This window comes from Protopterus annectens, chromosome 13.part0 (assembly GCF_019279795.1).
Source record: "Protopterus annectens isolate FY-2018-M chromosome 13.part0, PAN1.0, whole genome shotgun sequence".
NCBI lineage: Eukaryota > Metazoa > Chordata > Ceratodontiformes > Protopteridae > Protopterus > Protopterus annectens.
The window spans coordinates 913,869,515-913,891,178 of NC_056747.1; the positions used below are offsets into that span (position 1 = coordinate 913,869,515).

The following is a 21,664-nucleotide window of genomic DNA, read 5'->3' on the forward strand; positions in this document are numbered from 1 at the left end:
AAACTCACTGGCTGCTCCATAGGTCCTAAGGGAAAGGCATGGGAAAAACACAATTACTGCTATGATTATTAACAATTATGATAATAAAAAGTATTGAAGAGAATAAACATGTTTGTATGTTGGGGTGAAATTTAACTCAAATGACTGTATGTTAGTGTACATCAATGAGGAATGGATGCTGTTTACAATTCAGGCAAACAATGACAGGGATCTAGTACACTAGTGGAAGTCTGATAACACTAATTAAGCAAGATAACCACTGAATATATGGAGTAGAATGTGAAAGGGTATAAATGAAGTGTAAGCACTTTTATATTTAAACTAAGACTTCCCCAGATGAACACTTTAAACATGTTGCCCATTATAGCCTAAAAACCTACAAGATTAGGAAAATAAAACCTTTTACCACATTATAAATAAATAAATGTGTTCAAAACAAAATGTAAAAAAAGTGTAACATGTACATCTGCAGACATTAGAAACTACAGACCCATAAGTCTCACTAGTCTTATATGTAAAGCCATGGAAAGAATTATGATGGAGATGATCAACAGAGATATAGTAAACCTCCAGACACTGGACCCAACCCAGTTTGGTTTCGTAAAGGGCAGATCATGCCTACTCAACTTGGTGGACATCTTTGAGAAGTTCACCAAAGCAATGGATGAAGGCAAAATCATCCACACTGCCTACCTTGACCTGGCTAAGGCATTTGACAAAATACCCCACTCAGGCATTGTTGATAAACTCAAGAGGTTAGGTACAAACCCATATGTCACCCAATGGACAGCCAAGTGGCTCACAGACAGGAAACAGGAAGTTAGAATTGGGGAGTCCACCTCTATAAAGAGGCCAGTCACAAGTGAAGTGCCTCAGGGATCAGTCCTTGGACCACTCCTTTTAGGCATTTACTTCTCAGAAGTCAAGGCCAATGTCAGTGGTCCCTGGGTCACTAAATTTGCAGATGATTGCAAATTAGGAGCTGTCATTCAATCTCACACTGACACAAATATTCTCCAGTAGGGGCTGACACAGACAAACAACTGGTGTCAAAGTCATGGACTAAAACTAAATGCCAAGAAATGCATAACAGTATCCTTTGGGAAGTTATCCATCCCTAGTAGCTATCATATTGACAACACACCGCTTAAGTTGACCCAGTACTGAGGCACTTAGGAACACGCATAGATAGTAATCTAGCCTTTGATCATCAAGGGTCTACAGTAGTGAGGAAATCATTCTGTGTTGTGCAACTTATAAGCAAAGGTATGGCATCTAAGTCCAAGGAAGTCATTGTCCCACTGTATTCAGCATTCATCAGACCTACCATTGAGTACAATGTCCCCTTTGGTATGTACCTAACCAGGCATATCCAACAATTGGAACGTCCACACAGGTTCCTCACTAAAAGAATACAGGGCATAAGTAATATGTCCTATGCAGACCGCCTTAAGGCCCTATCCCTGTATTCTGTCTTCTACAGGCTTTTGAGGAGAAATCTATGCCTGGCACATAGGACATTGTCAGACAACACTCTGATGGCCCTCCTGCATATCCACAAAACAAACAGTACCAGAATTACCCGTTCTAAAGACTTAAACCTTGCCTGTGATATAAATAGGACCTACTGGAGAGATAGGTATGTATCCCAAAGACTACCCTTCTCTAGAACAGGCTCCTCATCCATGTGAAGCAGAGTTCCTCCCTAATCTAATTCAGGTGCAACTTGGACAACTGGATGGGAAACCGGAAATTCATCCCTGGTTTGGCACCTACGTCTCTGATACAAACAGGTAACCTGTAAATGGTTCATCTCTCAGGCACCTGCTTACAATTATCAAGGGTACCAGAACTCGTCAGAGATTTGGGATGCATGGCTAGGCTTAAAAAGGCCCCTGTGGTCGTTAGCCTAGTAAACACCTATGAACCTACGAACACAGGGTACACTGAGACACAAAACAGCTACAGGGACTAAGACAGGGGAACAAAAAGGCAACAGTTACTGAGGTGGAGCCATAGAGGACTGTCAGTAGGGCTCAGCAAAGTGTCAGGTACTGAGGAAGAAGAACTGAGGTGGCACCATAAAATATTAGCAAATATACAAATGAGGATATGAGCACAAATATGTGGCATGCAATCAGATGGGGCACAGAACAATATTAAGTATCCTTTTAGGGGCTATAACACTCGCAAATAAAGGCTGATGGAACTGAACAGTGAGGAGTACTGAAGTGGGTCAAAGGATGGCTTTTATAGCAACCCCGTGGAAAACTCAAGTTTCATCACTGACATTAAATTTAAAAGAACAAACACAGTTGAGATATAATGTCTTTTACTGCTATAACAGTTAATTTGCAGCACTGATTTCACTTCTGCATGCTGGACAAACTATTAGGAATAACATAAGGATTTAAGGGCAACAAACCTCATTCACAATGCTTTCATTATTTATGAAGTCTGCAAAGTTCACTGGGGGCTTCCATGGATCATTTTGATTGTAAAGGCTGCTGCTGGTTTGCTCCCTGTCTTTGTGTTTTGTCACTGCAACTTTATACCTAGAGATCAAATACAGAACATAGTTAATCATATGCTTCAAAATGTCCCATCTCATATCATCTGCAATGGCTGTCACCTTTTGTGAGCATCAGTGAAAGAAAAATTAAAATTCTGCAGAAGCAAAGCTACTATTAAACAAATGTACATTAAACAGGCAAAACAATATCTGTAGGAAAAGCACATCTAAAGCTAGGCTTTGTCTGTACTCAGCAAATGTCTTGTAATACACTGCAGGTCATGGGCTACAACCTCTAATATTCACTGTAGATGGAGATCACCTGACTGGCTATCAAAGTGATTGATTCATTTACTGGCTTTCTTTCTCATGCTTCAGGCTACTTGTTTTCTTTTACATCCATACAACCCAAACCAGTATTATACACCTGTTGCCCCAACAATATGTCTCCTGACTTTGTTATAATGTTTTGTTTATAAGGAGTTTAGAGTGCATCCTCTGTATGGTAAGTGAAAAAAGTACAGTTGTGTACACTTCCCATAAATGTAAATATTTGAGTGTATTCACTGTTGCAGTCATCACACTTGGGTTATCTGCTTGCAGGTAGCCCTCAGTCAGCCCGAATACCAGAGTCTTGGGATTTCTGCGTCGGATGCTGTCGCTTCTTCCATGACATCAGGTCGTCAGGGGTATAAAACAGGAAGCTGACGCCATTACATCATTTTTACTTGCCCCAGATGTCAGGAGCCCCCCAAACAGGAAGCTAGTTTATGGTGTGGAACACCACCAGTAAAAAGTAAATACCCCTGCCATAAAAAATGGCCATACAGAGGATAGGTAAAAAGGATAGAAAAAAAACAGGGGGCTGGAGGGAAGGAAACCAGGACTGCAGCAGTGGATACACTCGAACATCTACATTTATGGTAAGTGTACACAACTGTACTACGTTCTTCGTGTTTCACTGTTGCAGTCATCACACATGGGTTGATTCCCAAAACTGAGGAAGGGTGGAGGCATTCAAGTGGAGTTAGGGCTGGCTAGCAGGCCCTGTAAGACTGCTGTAGCAAATCCAGCTCTGGATTTAGAAAGAAATAGGTAAGTGGTAATGCTTGGTGAAGGTGTGTACAGAACTCCATGTTGCAGCTTCCAGAATGTCCCTGGTAGGGACTCCCCTGAGAAATGCGAAATGCTGTAGAGGTGGAAGTAGCCCTAGTGGAATGTGTTCTGATCCCCTGTGGGGTAGGTTTTCCATGGTGCTTGTAGCAGAAATGGATGCAGTGTGCTATCCATTTGGAAATGTTTTGCTTTGAAATGGCCTTGCCCTCTGCCCCTGCAGCAAAGCTGACTAGCAGTTGGTCAGATTTTCTGAAAGGTTTAGTCCTGTCAAGGTAGAACCTGAGCTGTCTGTGCACATCCAAGGAGTGCACAATCCTTTCCCCTTTATTTTGAGGATTAGGGAAGGAGGTTGGCAAATGGATGGCATGGTTTAGAGCCACACTGGAGACTTGGTTTAGAGCCACACTGGAGACCACCTTAGGCATAAAGGATGGGTTAGTCCTGAGGGAAACCCTGTCAGCATGGAAAATAATGAAGGATTCCACAGCCATTAGTGCCTGTAACTCAAGACACTCTTCTAGCTGAGGTTATGGCTAAAAGCAACGTTTTTTTCCAAGAAAGGAATTTTAACTCTGCTGAAGCCGCAGGTTCAAAAGGGGGGAGCGTGAGCTTTTCCAATACAAAGTTAAGGTCCCAGGCAGGGACGGGTGCTCTCCTAGGGGGCCTTAAGTTGTTAGGCCCTCATAGAAACTGTTTGATGAGAGGGTGAGAGAATAGAGGTGGCTCAGTATTGTAATGAGCTGAGATGGCAGAGGCATGAATCTTAATGGAGGAGAAGAACAGGCCTCTGTGGAGTAGCTCTGCTAGGTAATCAATTATTTGAGGTAAGGAGGGCACAGCTGTGTCCTTTCCTTGAGACTGACTCCAACAGAAATATCTTTTCCACTTCTCAGCATAAGATTTACTAGTACTAGGCCTTCTGGACGCAAGAGTGATGTCCAGCACCTGCTTGCTGAGGGCTGCTGGTGGAGTATTCAGGGGATAAGCCAGGCTGCAAGTTTTAGGATTTGCAGCTGTGGATGCAAAATCTGTCCCTCCTGCTGAAACAGCAGGGAAGGTGTCTGATGAAGGTTCCAGGGTGGCACTGTTGTCAGACTGCGTAAGAGTGGGTACCAGTACTGGCGTGGCCAATCTGGGGGCAATAAGAATTGCCCTTGGGCTGTCCTGTCTGATCCTGAGTACTACCTTTGAGAGGAGGGGCAGAGGAGGAAAGGCATAAATTGAGAGGTTTTCCCATTTGAAGGATAAGGCATCCACCTTCCAGGCCCTGCTGTGAAGGTTCCTGGTGCAGAATTTGCTCAACTGGTGGTTATCAGGGGAGGCGAAGAGGTCCACCTTTGGTCTCCCCCACCTCTGGATTAGAAGGTTGAAGGTGTTGGGCTCTAATTTCCACTCATGTGGGTCCAGGTGATTTCTGCTTAAGTTGTCTGCCAGTGAATTCTGTTTGCCTGGCAGGAACTGAGCTTGCAGATGCACTTGGTTGCTCAAGGCTGTGTTCCACACGGCCATGGCTAACCTGCAGAGTGGGTAAGAATGGGTTCCTCCCTGCTTGTTTATGTACCACATAACTGTGGTGTTGTCTGTTTTTATCAGCAGCTGTCCTGGAAGGATTAGGTATTTGAAGGCTATCAGAGCATACTGTACAGCTAGCATCTCTTTTTGATTGATGTGCAGGAGAATTTGTCCTGTGCTCCACTTTCCCTGAATGAATTTGCCTGCCATGTGAGCCCCCCATGCGTAGTATGATGTGTCTGTAGTCAGGATTTGGACAGTGAGGGGTTGAGTGAAAGGCAGTCCCTTGTTGTGATTGCATTCTTCTGCCCACCAGAGGAACTCTGCCCTTAGACAAGGAATGATCGGGATGACTGTTTCCAGGTCCTGAGAATGTTGGCACCAAAGACTTTTTAAGTACCACTGAAGTTTCCTCATATGCAGTCTTGCATATGGAATTAACAGAATGCATGAGGCCATGAACCCTAGGGCTTGCAGTATTTTCCTTGCAGATAGCTGAGTCTTGGTGGCCATGTGTTTGAAGTAGTTGTTCAAATAGATCTGTTTTTCTGGAGTGAGAAAGGCCATCTGGAAAGTTGTATTCAAGCTTGCTCCCAGGAATACAATTTTTTGACTGGGCACCAGTTGTGATTTATTTTCGTTGATGGTGTGCCCCAGTGATGATAGGAGTGTTTTTACAAATGCCAGGTGTTGAAGTAGCAATTCCTGACTGTCCACCTGAATCAGGCAATCGTCCCAGTATGGGAAAATTTGGATATTTCTCTGCCTGCAATATGCAATGGCTGGGGCCAGGCACTTTGTGAATATGCTGGGTGCAGTAGATAAGCCAAAGGGAAGTGCAGAGAACTGATAGTGCATAGAGCCTGTCCTGAAGCGGAGATATTTCCTACAAGACTCCCTTATTGGGATGTGCAGATAGGCTTCTTTTAAGTCTAGGCATCCTTGGCTAGCATAGGGAGAAGCTGTTGCAGGGTAAGCATTTTGAATTTTAGGACTACCAGAAATATGTTGAGAATTGATAGATCCAGGATTGGGCGCCAAGTGCCCTCTTCTGGGCACCAGGAACAGTCTGGAGTAGAAACCCTGTCCCCTTTGTTCTACTGGAACAGATTGAATAGCCTTGATATTGAGAAGGGAAAATACTTGCTTTTGAGCCTCTGCCCACTGGTTTGGAGAAAGGTCTGGAAACCCGCTTGGGGTTGGCAGTGAATGGAAGTAGAATCTGTAACCCTGGGATACAATATTTAGGACTCATCAGTCCTGAGTAATGGACATCTAGTTTTTTGCATGAAGGGCAAGTTTTTCTCCTAGAGGCGCAAGTGGATGGGCAGGGCTGGGAAGGATAATTGACAAATCATTGTGAACTTTTACCAAGCCACCCCCTGTTTTTGATGCGGGAGCACTCCATTGTTTAGATCACTGCATACCCTCAGACTGTAGCCTTGGTGGTCTAATTCCCCTGGGTTTGGACTGAGAAGGCCTGGAAGGGGCTGGAAAGGACCAGTTTTTTTCTATAAATGCCTACTGAATCTAGGTAGCTGCACTTGTAAGAATTCTTTAACAGTTTGTATAGATTTAGCTTTTTCTTTCATGTTTTTAAGAACCTCTTCTGCTTTGGTGCCAAACAAAGGGTCCTGATTTAAAGAAGTGTCTAGTAATTTTGATTTGACATGGTCTGGCAAGGATTGTTCCTTCAGCCAAGCATCCCTTCTCAGTACAGATCCAGTGACTACAGCCCTGCAAGATCCTTCCAGGGCATCAAAGCCACACTGCAAAGTATGCTTACTAACTTGGTTTGCAGAATGCATTAACTCTTGTAAATCTTTATTTTCTGTACAATCTGGAAGTAACACCATTTTTTGTTTAATTTGTTCCATAATATGTTGCTGGTACTTCAACATATGAAACTGACAATTCAATGGCCTGATGGCCAGAGTTGCAGAGGTATACACCTTGTTATGAAATCTGGCTAAAGCTCTGGAATCCCTGTCTGAAGGAGTAGGGTTTTTGGCTGTAGTAGCCTTAATACCTTTAGGCCCCTGGGAAATGGTCTCTGGATCCGCAGTAGGATTCTTAAAGAGAAATTTGTGAGAATCAGGTACTCTGTAGTACCTGTCAAGTTTTCTAGGGGCTGGTGGCAAAGTGTCTGGAGTAAGACTAGATTCCATGAAGACAGCATCTACAACATCCGAGACAAGGGGTATAGCTAGAGGCCTGTGCTGAGGCAACTCTAAAAATTCTCTGAGTTTCTTTTTGGACTGAGGATAATCCTGGCATTCCCAGTGGAAATGCTCTCTTAAAGTATGCAAGGTTTCACCAAAATAAAAATCCTCTGGAGGGGAAGCAGAGGGAATGTATTCCTCTGCATCTGAATCCTCAAAGGTAGATAAGAGTATGTCCTGGTAATCAGAAGGGTCAAAGTCATCGGACTCAAGGTCTGTAGAATTAGAAAGAAACTCAATTCTTGGTCTCTTAGCAGGAGAAGGCTGGCTTCCCCTAATTAGGGTGATAAGGTCTTCAGCCATTCTAAGCATTTGTTTTTGAGGCATGGGAGCTTGAGCATGTGCTTTGGTCATCGGTTTTCTAGGCGTAGTGCGTAATCTGGGCCTGAAAAACTAGGCAGTTTTAGCTAAAAATGAAGTTGTTGGTTTAATGCGAATATCGGTAGGTCGGAATACACACTCAGAAGCCGGTGCCTGCACAGCGGCTCCGGACCCATCCAAGGTAGAGACATCCGCAGGTTCCATAGTCGAAGAAGCATCTTGTGGCATACCGGACTCCGAATGAGTCTCAGCAGAGGTCTGCGAATCTGTAGAAGTGGGTATCAGGGGCTGCAAAGGCACCTCACTGAGTACAGGCTGACTGGCGACTAGCTTAAAGGAGTACAACAGGTTTCTCTAATGTATTCCTCAACTTCACGGCCCTTTTCCTCCCTATTTACATTGTCCTCTGTAAAGCAACAACAATAAAGCATTTACAATTTTTAAAATTCCCCTTACCTCTGTAGCAGAAGCCTACCTTGTCATACTGTGATGGTTTCACTTACAAAATGATTCTCTCACGTTTGAATAAAGGTTGCTGGAGTCACCCAGTTATTGACATCATCGAGGCCAGGCAGTGCAGGTACTTTTTTTTTTTTTTTAATCAGTTCCCTCCTTCAAAGTGACATCACCACAGCCATCATCTAATTCTAACTAAAATAATAAGACCCACCCATTCTGTGATGTCATGGCTCCCTTGTCCTTCCCCCAGCCTGAGTGCTCAAATACAAGTGCAGGAGGTAGGGTACTTCTTTGCATTGTGTTTCCAGTACGCTGTATTTCCCTATTGGAACCTTGTGTGAGTCTCTTTCTGCATCAGCTTCCCTCGTGGATTTATACTGGTGAGTATGACATTTTTTGTAGAAATACATTGTTTGACAGCAAAGTATCAGTATCCCTTTAATGTGGCATCTTCATTTCTCCTGGCTTTTCAGTCGCTGTGCTGCATAAGTTCACAAGTGCATCCAAAAATGTTTAAACATTGCTTGTTTGGGTCCTGCTGACCAAACAACTGTTGTGGATACATGTATGCACTTGGTATTGAACTGTGGCGCTTTAGTACTGTACTTTTTTATATTTATTTGCCTTTGCTGCAGCATTCCAGCTGTTCCATGTGGTGTTGGTTGCCAGTGGCAATTATTACTATAAAGTTGTCTTCTTTCCGAAGTTATTTTCTCTAACTTTCCTAAAGAGCAGTACCACTGACTACCTTAAAGATTTCCTGTTCAATATGGGTAGTGGTTGTGCCGTCTTGTAATCTGTTCAGTGATAAGGTGTAATGAAATAAATTTGCTGTCTGTTGTCTGATGCATTAGTCCAACTTCAATCTGCAAATTGGCACTGTTTTACTCCTTTAATGCCCTGTACTTCTTTTTTTTAATGTAATTTCCTTTCCTGTGGTGTTCCTTTGCCAGCTGTTCCATGTGGTCTTGGTTGCCAATAGCAACCATTTTTCTTTATGGCCCTGTGATGTCTGAAGTTTTGTGTGTACATGACTGTGCGATGACGAATTTCCAACCCATTATTTTACACTCGCTTAGCTGTTTACTTTTTTTTTCTTATTTTATACTTGCTAAACAGCTTAGCAAGTGTAAAGTAATGGCTTGTTAGATCGTAATTGCACGCTCACACCGACAAACACTCGATTATGTTGCTGTGCTTCTCCCATCAGTTATTTGCCACCTACAAATTTTTTTTATCTAAAATATGTCTCTGCAGACATAAGGGTAGTGGGTTTGATTCTTGTGTTGTTTGGGCAGTGATTGCAAGTGCGTGGGGAGAGAATGAAGTGTGTGTGTATGAATGTAGGAGTGCCTGCATGTGTGTATGACAGAGCGAACAGTAAGGAAATGCATGGAGTGTGTGTGTATGAATGTAAAAGTGCCTGCGTGTGTGCGAGAGAATGAACAGTAAAGCAATGCATGGAGAGTGTGTGTATGAATGTAAAAGTGCCTGTGTGTGTGTATGTGAGAGTGATCAGTAAAGGAATGCATGGAGGGTGTGCGTATGACTTTTGACGTGCCTGTGTGTGTGTATGAGAGAGCGATCAGTAAAGTAAGAAACTCCTGTTCATAAAAAATAAAACGCACCATATTAACACATTTTATTTACATGTTGTTGTTTGTCTTTAGGCTTTTTCCCGGTAAGGGGTCGCCACAGCGGAACTCCGGTCTGCTAATGATTGGCAGTAGATTTTTACAAAACGCCGAGGTGCCAGCTCAACGCCCAACCTTCAACGAAGGCACGCCCATTTACGCAAGCGTGTCTTTAGAATGCTACCCAACCACGGGGAGGACATGCAGACTCCACACAGAAGGCACTCCCAAGCCAAGCCGAGAAACGAACGGGAGAACCTCTTGCTGTGAGGTAACAACTCTACCTCCATACCACCGCGGCATACTAACACTTTTTAAATTACTAATCTTAAAACCCTTAGAAAGGCAGTTATCATTTAAAGAGCTACCCATACAAGAGATTGTAATTTACCATGCCTGGGAAACATCTTACTACTTTTGCATTTCAGTATGGTGACATGTTGTATATTGCCTTAGCTTTATTTAGATTTGGTGACCCTTCCTTCCTTGATCATATATTACCATAAAACTCGAGAAATTATGTATTAAATTTGCATTTCAGTTTAATGTCAAAATTATTTGCATATTTGTAAAACTTGGCTTATAGAATCATTGTTTCTGTGTTTTGCCACAGGCTGCATCGTCAAAGAAAATGTTAACATTAAGAATGCCTGGGATAAAATATATTATACATCTGAAAATTTCTGCAACCGATCTTACAATCCAAATTAAACTCCTGTATCTTCTAAGACCTTTGTGATTAAAAATGTATTTGTTATTCTGTTCTTAGGATTCACCTCCATTTGGTAGTAACCTGCCTTCACATCCATTTTGCTAAAAACAGTAGCACCATTCAACATAATGATAATGTCATCCAAAGTGCTTTCCCTCAGGATGGCTTTATTTACCAAACATATATCAATGCTACAGTCATAGTGCAGGTGTGTTTTGGCATAGGCATGGTATGCAATGGCTAGCCATTCACTCCAACATCAAGAACTGACCAGCCATTGTCACAATAGCACAGGCATCTGGTATCCCACAGCAGTTCTATTAATTTAGTTTTGAATGCTTCCAGATTGCGTTGCTCCCTATCTACTCCTGGGAGATTACACCAGCCTGCTGAATCCAGCTTTGAGAATGCATGTTTTCCTCTGGTTGTCTTGAAACATGGTCTGATAAGTATTAAGCCATCTTCCTGACTGTCTCTCAGATAAGAGTTTGGTTACTATGTAGTTTGGATTTTAGAGGTAGACAAAGTCCCATTTTAATAATTTCTATATCTTTGAACCAAGTAGAAAGGTAGTTCTTTCATTGATGGGTAGCTACTTGAAACATTGGAGGAAATAGCAAAGATGCATATTTGGTTCTACAGGTAATTCAAATCTACAGATCTTTGTAAAAGTAACAGTACAAGTATTATTTGTATTTGTGGTAGAGTGAAGAGCTATTAAGGGGAGCCCATGATCAGTTTTTGGGATAAGTATGTTTATAGCTTTGGTTGTGCACATGCTGGAGGCAAGAAGGTATGAGAGCTTGTAGCATAAATTTAGATATTTAAGGTTTCGCTAATATTATCTGTATGGTTTGTTAATAAGAGAGTAGGGTCCAATGTGATCCTGGATATTTTTTGCTCTGTTACTACAGGCAGCATATTGCCTGATGTGTCAGTTATTGTCAGGTGCAGAGTTTTAGCAACCTATTATGGGGTGTCAAAGAACATTACATTTGATTTTCTCTGACTAATAATCAGCATGTTATCATGTGTGCATTGGCAGATCCTTGCAAAACTTATTTTGAGCTTTTGCATAGGGTGTTTTTACTTGATTTTAACAGTAGATGATAATCAGCATTCATTCCTATATTGAGCTGTGATTTCTTGTGCCACAGGTGATGACCTGTAGCTTGCTCAGACATGGTAAGGGACACTCTCCAGTTATTTGCATGTGGGTAAATGCCTGGGTGTCATCCAGTTTGAAAAATATTGAAGAATATTTGCTGCTAATCAAGACTGAGACACATTTCCACCTTGTGTCCCATTCTCTTGTGCCTCATGGTCTACATGTGTGCAAGGCAATTTAGCCTTGCACTGACAGAATACATTCTGTGGCTTTAAACCATGTCTGTGTAATGTCACAAATCCGATGTTTCTGTATTCTCTACAGAGCTTGTAGGTTGTGCAGTTTCTTCTGAATTCCTACTGATTGTATTAGCATTGCCATTATTTTTGTCACTGTCTTGATGTGAAATCTGTTTTCAATGTGTAATTGTTTTGTTTAGCATATGGTCATCAGTGACTGTGCTACAGCACTTGAAAGCAGTGGTAACAGCACATCGGTGAGTATATTTGCTTTTTATGCATATGGCCGTGGGTTCTACTACCGCAACCTGTAGATGGATAGGAAATCGTAAGTTGTACTCTAATGTTGGGTGCTGTAATCGTGACTGTCTTAGTTTCTTTGGTTTGCCATCCATTCCCTATTGCAATGTTATTTTTTTTACTGTATCCTAGGCAATGCATTCATCAAAGGCAGTAGGCACACAATCTGTAGATGAAACACTGAATTGGACATTGCAATGGATAATTCAGATCTGCCTTATGCACGATATACAAGGCAGCAGTTAAGGGACTACAGTACAAGGTCAGACCATTGAGATGGCACCATTTTGAGCTTTTACCCCCGGATGCCGCTGGAAACGTTCATAGTGTGCCCAGTCAAACTAACCAGGTAAACAACCGAATAACAGAATATTTACTGCAACTTGCTAAGAAAGAGCAAACCTCTACAGGTAGCCAGTAAAGTGAATCAAACCAAACAGCCAAAGAATCATGTAAATTTGTTTATACAGGAAAAATTCTTAATTACATCTGGTAACAGGTCATGTTACATTTCAATATGTTCATTCTATTCAGTAGTAGTGCAGTAACACCAATGTTTGGAAACACAGAAATTTGGTATGTATACTTGTACATTCTGCACTGCAAATGATGCTTAGGTGGTGTATCGCTTGCATACTTCTCTGTTGTATTTGAACCAGATACTGCTAGTGTGCACTGCGGGAATAGAAAGATTAAAACATTACCCTGGTATCAGAGGTGGCAGTGCAACATATTCATAGTGGCTTAACATGAGAGTAGCTCTAAGCAAGTGCCATGTGAAACCTGAACAAGCAGAATCATTCAGTGCAGCTTCCACACCTTAAGTCTGAAAATGAATTCATATACACACATGAACAGCTGCAGCTGCATATTGATGGCTAAAGGTGTATGGGCATGTCGGGTGGTTACTACACTGCAAAATTGGTATGTAATGGTGGAGATATTTGGAAGGCATGAGTAAACACACCAGTATATTAAAGCCATAGCACCAACTGAACTGGAGGCTGGCAAATAGATTTAGTAAGGGATTTTGTCCATACACAAATATTTCAACAGTGATTCTTTGCAGTGGCATCCATTATCTGATTCAATGTAAATTAACCTTGATGTCCTTTATTTAAAAAAAATCAATAAAAAATTTACTTTGTTATAAGTGACTTCTGGACACAAGAAAAGGGATGTGGAAAATATAGCAATGTGGTTTGTATGTACAAAGACAAATCCAGGGACACTGCAAAAGGTTTTTTTTGCAAACCAACCAGTGGAGTAAAAACATATGAAGGCAAACACTGCATACCAACACACTTTGCACATGTAAATCTCAATTTTTAACAAGGTGGAAGTATGAAGTGATACCTTAACACTTAAATTAATAAAGATCTAAACTGGTTAATAGTATAACTGTTTTATTTTTTAGCTCCTTGGTGCAAGACCTTACTGGATGTGAATGCAGTCAAGTAAGGCCATGGCTATAGTGCAGCAAAAAAATGTCCCCTCTAACAAAGGAAATGCTAGAGCAAAGTTTAAATTACATGAGTCAAGCACCCTGCTGAGATCTGCCAATCAATGGAATTACCAGGTCAAATTACCCTCAGGACTTTGACAGCTAGGGAAGCTAAGTGTTATGGGGGAGGGGAGAAGTAAATGGACTGGAATTCATTGTCTCATAAATTAGTGCCATTTAAACTAAATTAGAAAAAAGCAGCAGTAAACAGCACTTTGGGTGTGTTCTGTGGCATTTGCACTGTTTCTGTTTTAAGTAGTCATTCAGCAGCAGGGACTGTTACTTACACTGTTCTATTTTACTCAGTACTTTGTACGCATGCAGCATCTATGAAATGACAGGAAGTTTAGGCAAATGGAGGCCTGCATGATGTAACATTTTTGAGCCAAACAATGACTTCTGGGATACTGAATGGCAACCTGATTTATCCAAACCACATCAATATGCCAGCCTCCAGGTGGTCAGAGTCTGGAATTACATATAAAAATATTTAAAATCCTGTAAATAATCCCAGAGTGCTGTTAAAGTATAAGAAACATCATGCCATGATGTTTTAAACATGTTTTTGAGTCTGTGGGTGCGGTTCTCTTTTAATGGAAGCATTGTCGACAGTTTTTGACCTATGCGGTCTGTCTCTGTCTTTATCTTTGGGCTTTTTTGGAAAATCGGTAGTCGGATGGCTTACCAAAGCCATTTTGGAATACAGAGAACAAGAGCAAAAGAATTTAGCTACAAAAATAGCCTGATGATGAATGGTTCGGGCATTAAACAAGGCACAAAACCGACAGCGAGGGACATCATGGTCTGGGTCTAAACAGGTGACGCAGTAAGAATGAAAATTTCTGTGAGGTATTTGCTTTCCACAGACAAGACAATTGTTAACTTTTTCTGACATAGGTTAGAGCAAGAAAAAAGAATCCTCAACAGGGTACTTAGCTTTAGAAGACTTCATGTTTGAAACTCGAAAAAAGAAAATTTCAGGAAGCGGCTGACCTGCACTTGCAAACTGCTTCTGCTTCGGGCTCCTTCTCGGCAAGAAAGAAAGATGTAATGGCATCGGCTGCCGGTTTTATACCCCTGATGACCTGCCATCATGGAAGAAACGACAGCATCAGATGCAGAAATCCCAAGACTCTGGTATTAGGGCCAACTGAGGGCTAACTGCAGGCAGATAACCCAAGTGTGATGACTGCAACAGTGAAACACAAAGAACATCTGGCAGCCAGTGCCATTGATTCTTCAAATTGGGAATCTTGCAAACTTCCAGAGATGGTTTAATGGTTTAGGAGTTCAGAACCACAGACAGCACTGTGTATTAATAATACACTAAATCTCCTTTCTCTCTGTTTTTTCAAAACTTTCTCATTTTCCCAAAACACATCTACAATGGAGTATGTAAATCATATTAATTATGTTATTATGCTATCTTAAGCCAGCCAACAAAGCATTCACTAACTTTGTAAAATTGAAACTTGGAAACATACAACATGTCACCACTGCACTCAGTCCTAAACTATGATTTTATCTGATAAAATTGTGACTTAGAGTTAAGTGCTGTGGTGCCATGTTTTTTAGTTCCAAATCTCATGCTAGCTAACCAGATATATTCTATGAATAATTTCTATTATCATCTCATTGGTAAAGTAAGAAGCATCCATCATATTCACAGGCACCTGCAGGAGGTGAATACAATGTCCCAGCCTGTTAAATACATACTGTCCAGTGTTTTCCTATTATCCAGTGTTCTACTTACAGTTTAGACAAAGCCTGTCATACAGATCTTAACAAAATATCCACTCACAACATCTGCTCTGAATGTTGGATTAAATTTTCTCTAGTTATATCAATAATGACTGTGTATTTTACTTCAAGTTTATATTTTTACATCCTTATGCGTCTGAAAAAAGACACACCTTTGAAACAACTGAGAGATTCTATCATATCACTTCCATCTCTTCCCTGTAGTAAATGTGATGAGGTCCCCCTCACAAGTTTCTCATTCTCACCATATAACTAGCTCATGTCCCCCTCACAAGTTTCTCGTCATATAACTAGCTCATGCGCACTGTCTTGGCAGCCATTCATTGAATGGCATCCTCCCTAGGACCTTTAGAGCTGTAGACTTGAAAAATGGTGCATATTTTAAAGAATAAGCCAGTATTAACTTTCACAGATGCCCTTTTACCTGCACCCGCCCCCACTACTTCTCCTTTTATTCTAACCCCTAATCACCTGACCAGTAGTCCAACCCCTAATTCCCTAACAACTAGCCCAACCCACTCATCCTACCTCCCCCCACCCCCCAATCCAATTATATCCCACTCCCAAAACACATTCCCAGGCAACACAACTCTACCCTCACACACAACCAACCAGGAATCCTAGTTGTACTTCTCACTCAAAGTAGTATCATGTTACCCACACTCACAACCCTATCAGTAGCTCTACTATCGCTAACCTTCCTAACTTCCTTACAAACAGATCTACCGTTGCACAACTGCTATCACACTACCCACACTAGCCCACCCTCTCAAACTCACGCAGACTTCTACATCTGCCCTACAATCATAAATCTTACAACTACATATTACTCACTAACAAAAATTACACCATCTCATCACACTAAGAAAAACTCTCATAGACCAAGCTCGCAAACAATTAATATTAAAAAACACATACTGACCCTCCTACAAATTCTGCTAACCTCTGGTGACATTCACCCAAATCCAGGTCCCCTCTCAGCTAGACAAACATCTGACCTGCTAATCCTAAATCTCAACATAAGAAGTATTACCAATAAGCTAACAGACCTACATGCATTCATAGCCCACTACAACCCTGATATACTCGCCATTACAGAAACCTGGCTTACACCCAGTATCCAAGATGAAGTCTTTCTTCCCCCAGGGTATAATACACTTAGATCTGATAGAACAAACAGGAAAGGAGGAGGAGTAGCCATTCTCTTTAAAAACACCCTTAACCTCCAGCTCCTGCACACCACACCACCCACTTTTCAAACTGCTGAAGTCCTGTTTTCTGTCCTATCCATAAGAAACACCAAGAAGATTAATATAATATGCTGCTATATACCTCCAGGCAACAACTCGCTCATAATAGAAGACATCCTACACTGGACAAAGGACAATCTACCTCAGGAAACGATCCTACTAGGAGACCTTAACACTGACTGGGCAACCTGTAACTCCAGCAGTCCCTCTACACATATCAATCTATATGGGTTCTCTCAACTAATTAAAGAACCAACTAGAATAGATGAGAAAACAAAGAGAGAATCCATACTGGACTGGACACTAACCAACTATCCCAAACAAAACTATACAGTAGGCTGCCTCCCAGATGACTTAAGTGATCATCTCCCCACCTTCCTACTCCAGAAACACTCCAATCACCCCAAACCAGTAGTCTACAAATTTGTACGAGATGACCGTAACCTTACCCCACGATACCTAAATACTGTCCTAAGCCACTGCAACTGGGAACCACTACGGACACTTGGGTTAGACCAGGCAGTAGACTACTTCAATACAACCTTCTCTAACATCCTTAATAGTCTAGCTCCCAGCAGAAAGATCAGAGTTAAAGCCAACTACGCACCCTGGCTAAATAGAGACACCAGAGCCTTACTAAAAGCTAGAGATAAAGCCTGGAAAATCTGGAAAACTGACAAAACCCTAGCTCCAGACAATACTATCAACAGCTTAGAAACAAGGCCAAGGCTGAATCCAAAATAAACAAACAAAACTATTTTCTTAGCCCAAAGGAAATATTCAAATAGTCCACAAAAATTCTGGCATGCCATTAACTCCCTACTAAAGCCAGGCAAAACCACAACCCCAGCACCCCTCTCTACTAACAATACCCTAGACACAGCTTCTCAATTTAATAACCATTTTACTAAATCCATCATGGCCCTGTCCAGTCAAATAACCAAAAACATTCTACCTCAGTCACAACATAACCTATTCCACACCACCCCCTCTTTCAGCCTATCACCAGTGCCCACCTCAACTATCAAAAACTCCTCCTAAAACTAAAGCCAACCACACTAGCAGCTGATAACATACCTGCTGCATACCTAAAAATGGCTAGTGACTCCTTATCATATCCTGTCTCCATCCTTATCAACCGCTCCATACTAGAATCATACATACCCAAACTCTGGAAAGTATCTCGCATCATTCCTCTCCATAAAGGAGGTAATTCTTATGAATTCTCCAACTACCGACCTATTGCCATCCTTTGCCCCTTATCCAAAATTCTTGAGAAATGCATCCACTTGCAAGTGATGACATTTCTTAACACACACAATCTACTATCTACCACACAACACGGTTTCCGTCCACATCACAGCACTACCACAGCCCTTTTATCTTTCACTAATTATATAAACCTTCACAGGAATGATAACAAATATGTATCAGCCATTTTCCTAGACCTCTCAAAAGCATTTGATATGGTCTCTCACTCCATTCTACTAGACTCACTAACATCATTATCCTTCACCTCCTCTACTATGGCCTGGTTCAGAAGCTACTTGTCTGACAGGCAACAATCAGTCCAGTGGAAAGGAACTCTGTCTACACAACTTCCAGCCACCACAGGTGTCCCACAGGGCTCTATACTGGGCCCGCTGTTGTTCTCTATTTTCACAAATAACCTCAAATGCTCTACACAACATGCCACACTCATACAATATGCAGATGATTCAACTCTGATCTGCTCCGCCTCATCTCCCACCACCCTACGTACACTCACTCAAGATACCTTTATCTCAGTAGCAAAATGGATATCTGGGATCCAACTAATTCTAAATCCCAAAAAGACAAAACTGCTACTATTTACCCCTAATAGATCAAAAAATCCCTCTCCTTTACCATAACCTCTAATGACGGCACCACCATCTCCCCTTCTAACCACACCAAACTTCTGGGCATTGAAATAGACAATAATCTCCACTTTGAAGTTCACATCTCACATACCATAAAACTAGTACACAAAAACTAGGCTCCCTATACAGGCATAAGTCCTTTCTCTCACAAAAGCAAGAGTCACTCTTGCACAAAGCCACCTCCTCTCAACTCTATTATACGCAGCACCAATCTTTACCCAAATCAGACAATGTGACCTAGACAAACTAGAATCATGCTACAATAAAATAGCCAAGTTTGCTACTAACTCAACCTATAGAACCCATCACTGTGCTGCACTAAAAGAACTAAAATGGCTTGAGCTACCACAGCTACTTAACTATCACCAGCTGGGCACAGCCTACAATATTCTCAAATATCCTGAAAAAAACCCTCATTATCCAACCTACTTACTATCTATACTACAAACCGATACCTAAGATCCAGTGAAAAATCTCTCCTCTCCATCACCAAGGCTAACAATAATGCAGGGAAAGCGCTCTACTCCCACACCGTTGCCAGAAATTGGAACTCTCTTCCCCATCTGTGTCCACTGCCCTCCACATCCATATTCAAAAACTCCCTCAAATCGCACCTTCTTAGTACATGGTTATGCCCTTGTATCACATAACCCTACCCATACTACTATTAACTCCCCAAATTCCTCTCTGATCACATGCTGGAGCTCTGATCCCTGTAGGCTTGGTCATCTGAAAGGGTACTTTTAACTGTAGAATCTTACTTGATATATTTTCTTTTCTTACCAAAGTATGACTGACATTGTCTTTTTACCCATGTTCTATATCTTTTACGAGTGTTTTTATTAATTCTTGTTATATTACTATGCTCAGCATACATGATGTAACCTGTTTTGTGTATTATGCTGGATGTACTGTATTTGTATAACTTGATGTTGGAGCTTTTCTCCCCGGGCCTCCGCTGAAAATGGACCTGGTCCAGTCGGAATTTCCCGGTTAACAAATGTAAAATAAATAAATAAATAAATAAATGACACTACTTCCACTATACATCTACCACTATCTTCCTGTGCAGTATTAGTGTGTAGTTTTGCCTACCATTATAGCAGAATATCACTACTTTGATTCCTTTTCTTCTTTTCCCTTGTGTTTCCAGTTTAACAATCCATGTTCCATGCCCACAGAACCCCCACTTATGCACACATCTGACTTTCTGGTAACTGTTTGCCAAGAATCAAGCCCACACATTAAAGATCCTTCCACTTTACCAAAGTTTCCACCTATACAGGGTTGTCTCAGCTTCTCCTCATACCATCTGACTAGCTTTGCACTACTAAAGCCCTCACACAAAACCTTGCAATGGCATGTATGACACTACCTAATGGAGCTCTGCACACACAGACACCCTTAGCCTCCAATTAGATGCCAGCATTGCCTGAGACCAGGCCTCCAGCTGTTCAGTTTTCTCCCCAGCTAGCTCTACTGACTTCCCAGGCTTGTCAATGAGCACAGTTCACCACCATCTTAACCAGACTTCCTTTTTCTGCATCCTAACCTGTCTGAGAGTACATCTCCATTTGCAGCCCTCCCCCGATTTTCAAATCTTGTAATCATTTAGGTTCATATGTGTATACTACACTAACAACCACTAGGGCCTTTATAAGCCTAGATGTGCAATCTAAATGTGTCCCACAGGTTATATGTTTTAGATGTTTATATAAGGGGGATTGTTGGTTACGACATGATTTACTGACTGCCTATGTCCATCAGATACATTAGCACCACATCAGGGGTGAGTTTTCAATTAACCATCCAATGATCCAAGTTATGCTCAAATAGGGTTAGGGAGGGACTTTGGTTCACATGGATGGGAAGTCTGTTCCAGAGAAGGGGAATCATCTGAGATACTATACATATCTGTCTCTCCAACATGTCCTATTTACATTGCAAGCAAAATGTAGGTCTTTTGTTCTAGTAGTTCTGACGCTGTTTGTTTTGTAGATGTGCAAAACATTCATTAAAGTGGGGTCCATAGATGCATTGTATGCCAGGAATAGATCACCTCTCAGTAGTCTGTAAGAGACCAATAATAGAGATAAGGCGTTGAGGTGATCTGCACAGGACATTGGGTTTATGCTGTGTATTCTTTTTGTAAGGAATCTTAGCTGATGTTCCAGTTGCTGCATGTCTGGTCAGGTACATACCGAGGGGAGCATTATACTCAATGATGGATCTGATGAGGGTCGAGTACAACGGTACACTGACTTCCCTGGACCTAGATGCCATGCACTTATAAGCTGAGCAACATAGAAAGATTTGATTTTCTTACTACCTTGGATACATGTTGGTCAAAGGCCAGGTTACTGTTGACAATGTGTTCCCAGATCCCTGACTAGTGTGTCAACTTTTAGGGGTTTTTTTACTGGACATGGTTTGCTGGGGTGGCTGACTTCCCAAAAGGTAGTAAAATGCATTTTTTGCCATTGGTTTTTAAGCTGTGGCTTTGACACCAGTCACTTGTCTGTGTTAGACCCTCCTGTAAGATATTAGAGTCTGGGGGGATTCTATGACTGCTCCCAGTTTGCAAACATCTGCAAATTTGGTCAGCCAGAGGCCTTTGACATTAGCCTTGACTTCTGAGAAGTAGATGACAATGAGGAGCAGGCCCAGCACAGAGCCTTGAGGGACTCCACTGGTGACTGGCCTCCTTGAGGAGGTGGTCTCACCCATTCTAGCTTCCTTTGTCCTATCTGTGAGCCAGCTGGTAGCCAACATGATATATAGGGGTTTATGCCTAATTTCGTAGGTCTAACAATGACTGAGTGGGGTAGTGTGTCAAATGCCTTAGCCAGGTGAAGGTAGACAGTATGAACTGTTTTACCCTCATCCATTTCCTTGGTGACCTTCTCAAATAAGTGTACCATGTTCAGTAGGCATGACGTTCCTTTGACAAAGCCAAACCAAGATGGATCCAGTGTCTGGAGGTCTCCTACGTCTTTGTTGACCTTTTCCATAATAATTCCTTCCATGGTTTTGCATATAAGACTAGTCAGACTAATTGGTCTGTAGTTTCTGGGAGCTGTTTATGGTACACCCTTATGAAGAGGAATGACCAT

General features: G+C 41.7%; 1 protein-coding gene across 1 annotated transcript in view; it reads right to left on the bottom strand.

The window, feature by feature from the left end:
- LOC122787775 (membrane primary amine oxidase-like) overlaps positions 1 to 21,664 on the bottom strand; it is a 579,965-nt gene that overhangs the window by 101,213 nt on the left and 457,088 nt on the right. Inside the window, exon 3 of the mRNA XM_044054674.1 lies at positions 2,426 to 2,555. Coding sequence (XP_043910609.1) covers positions 2,426 to 2,555 — 130 coding nt within the window. The remainder of the gene's footprint in view (positions 1 to 2,425; positions 2,556 to 21,664) is intronic.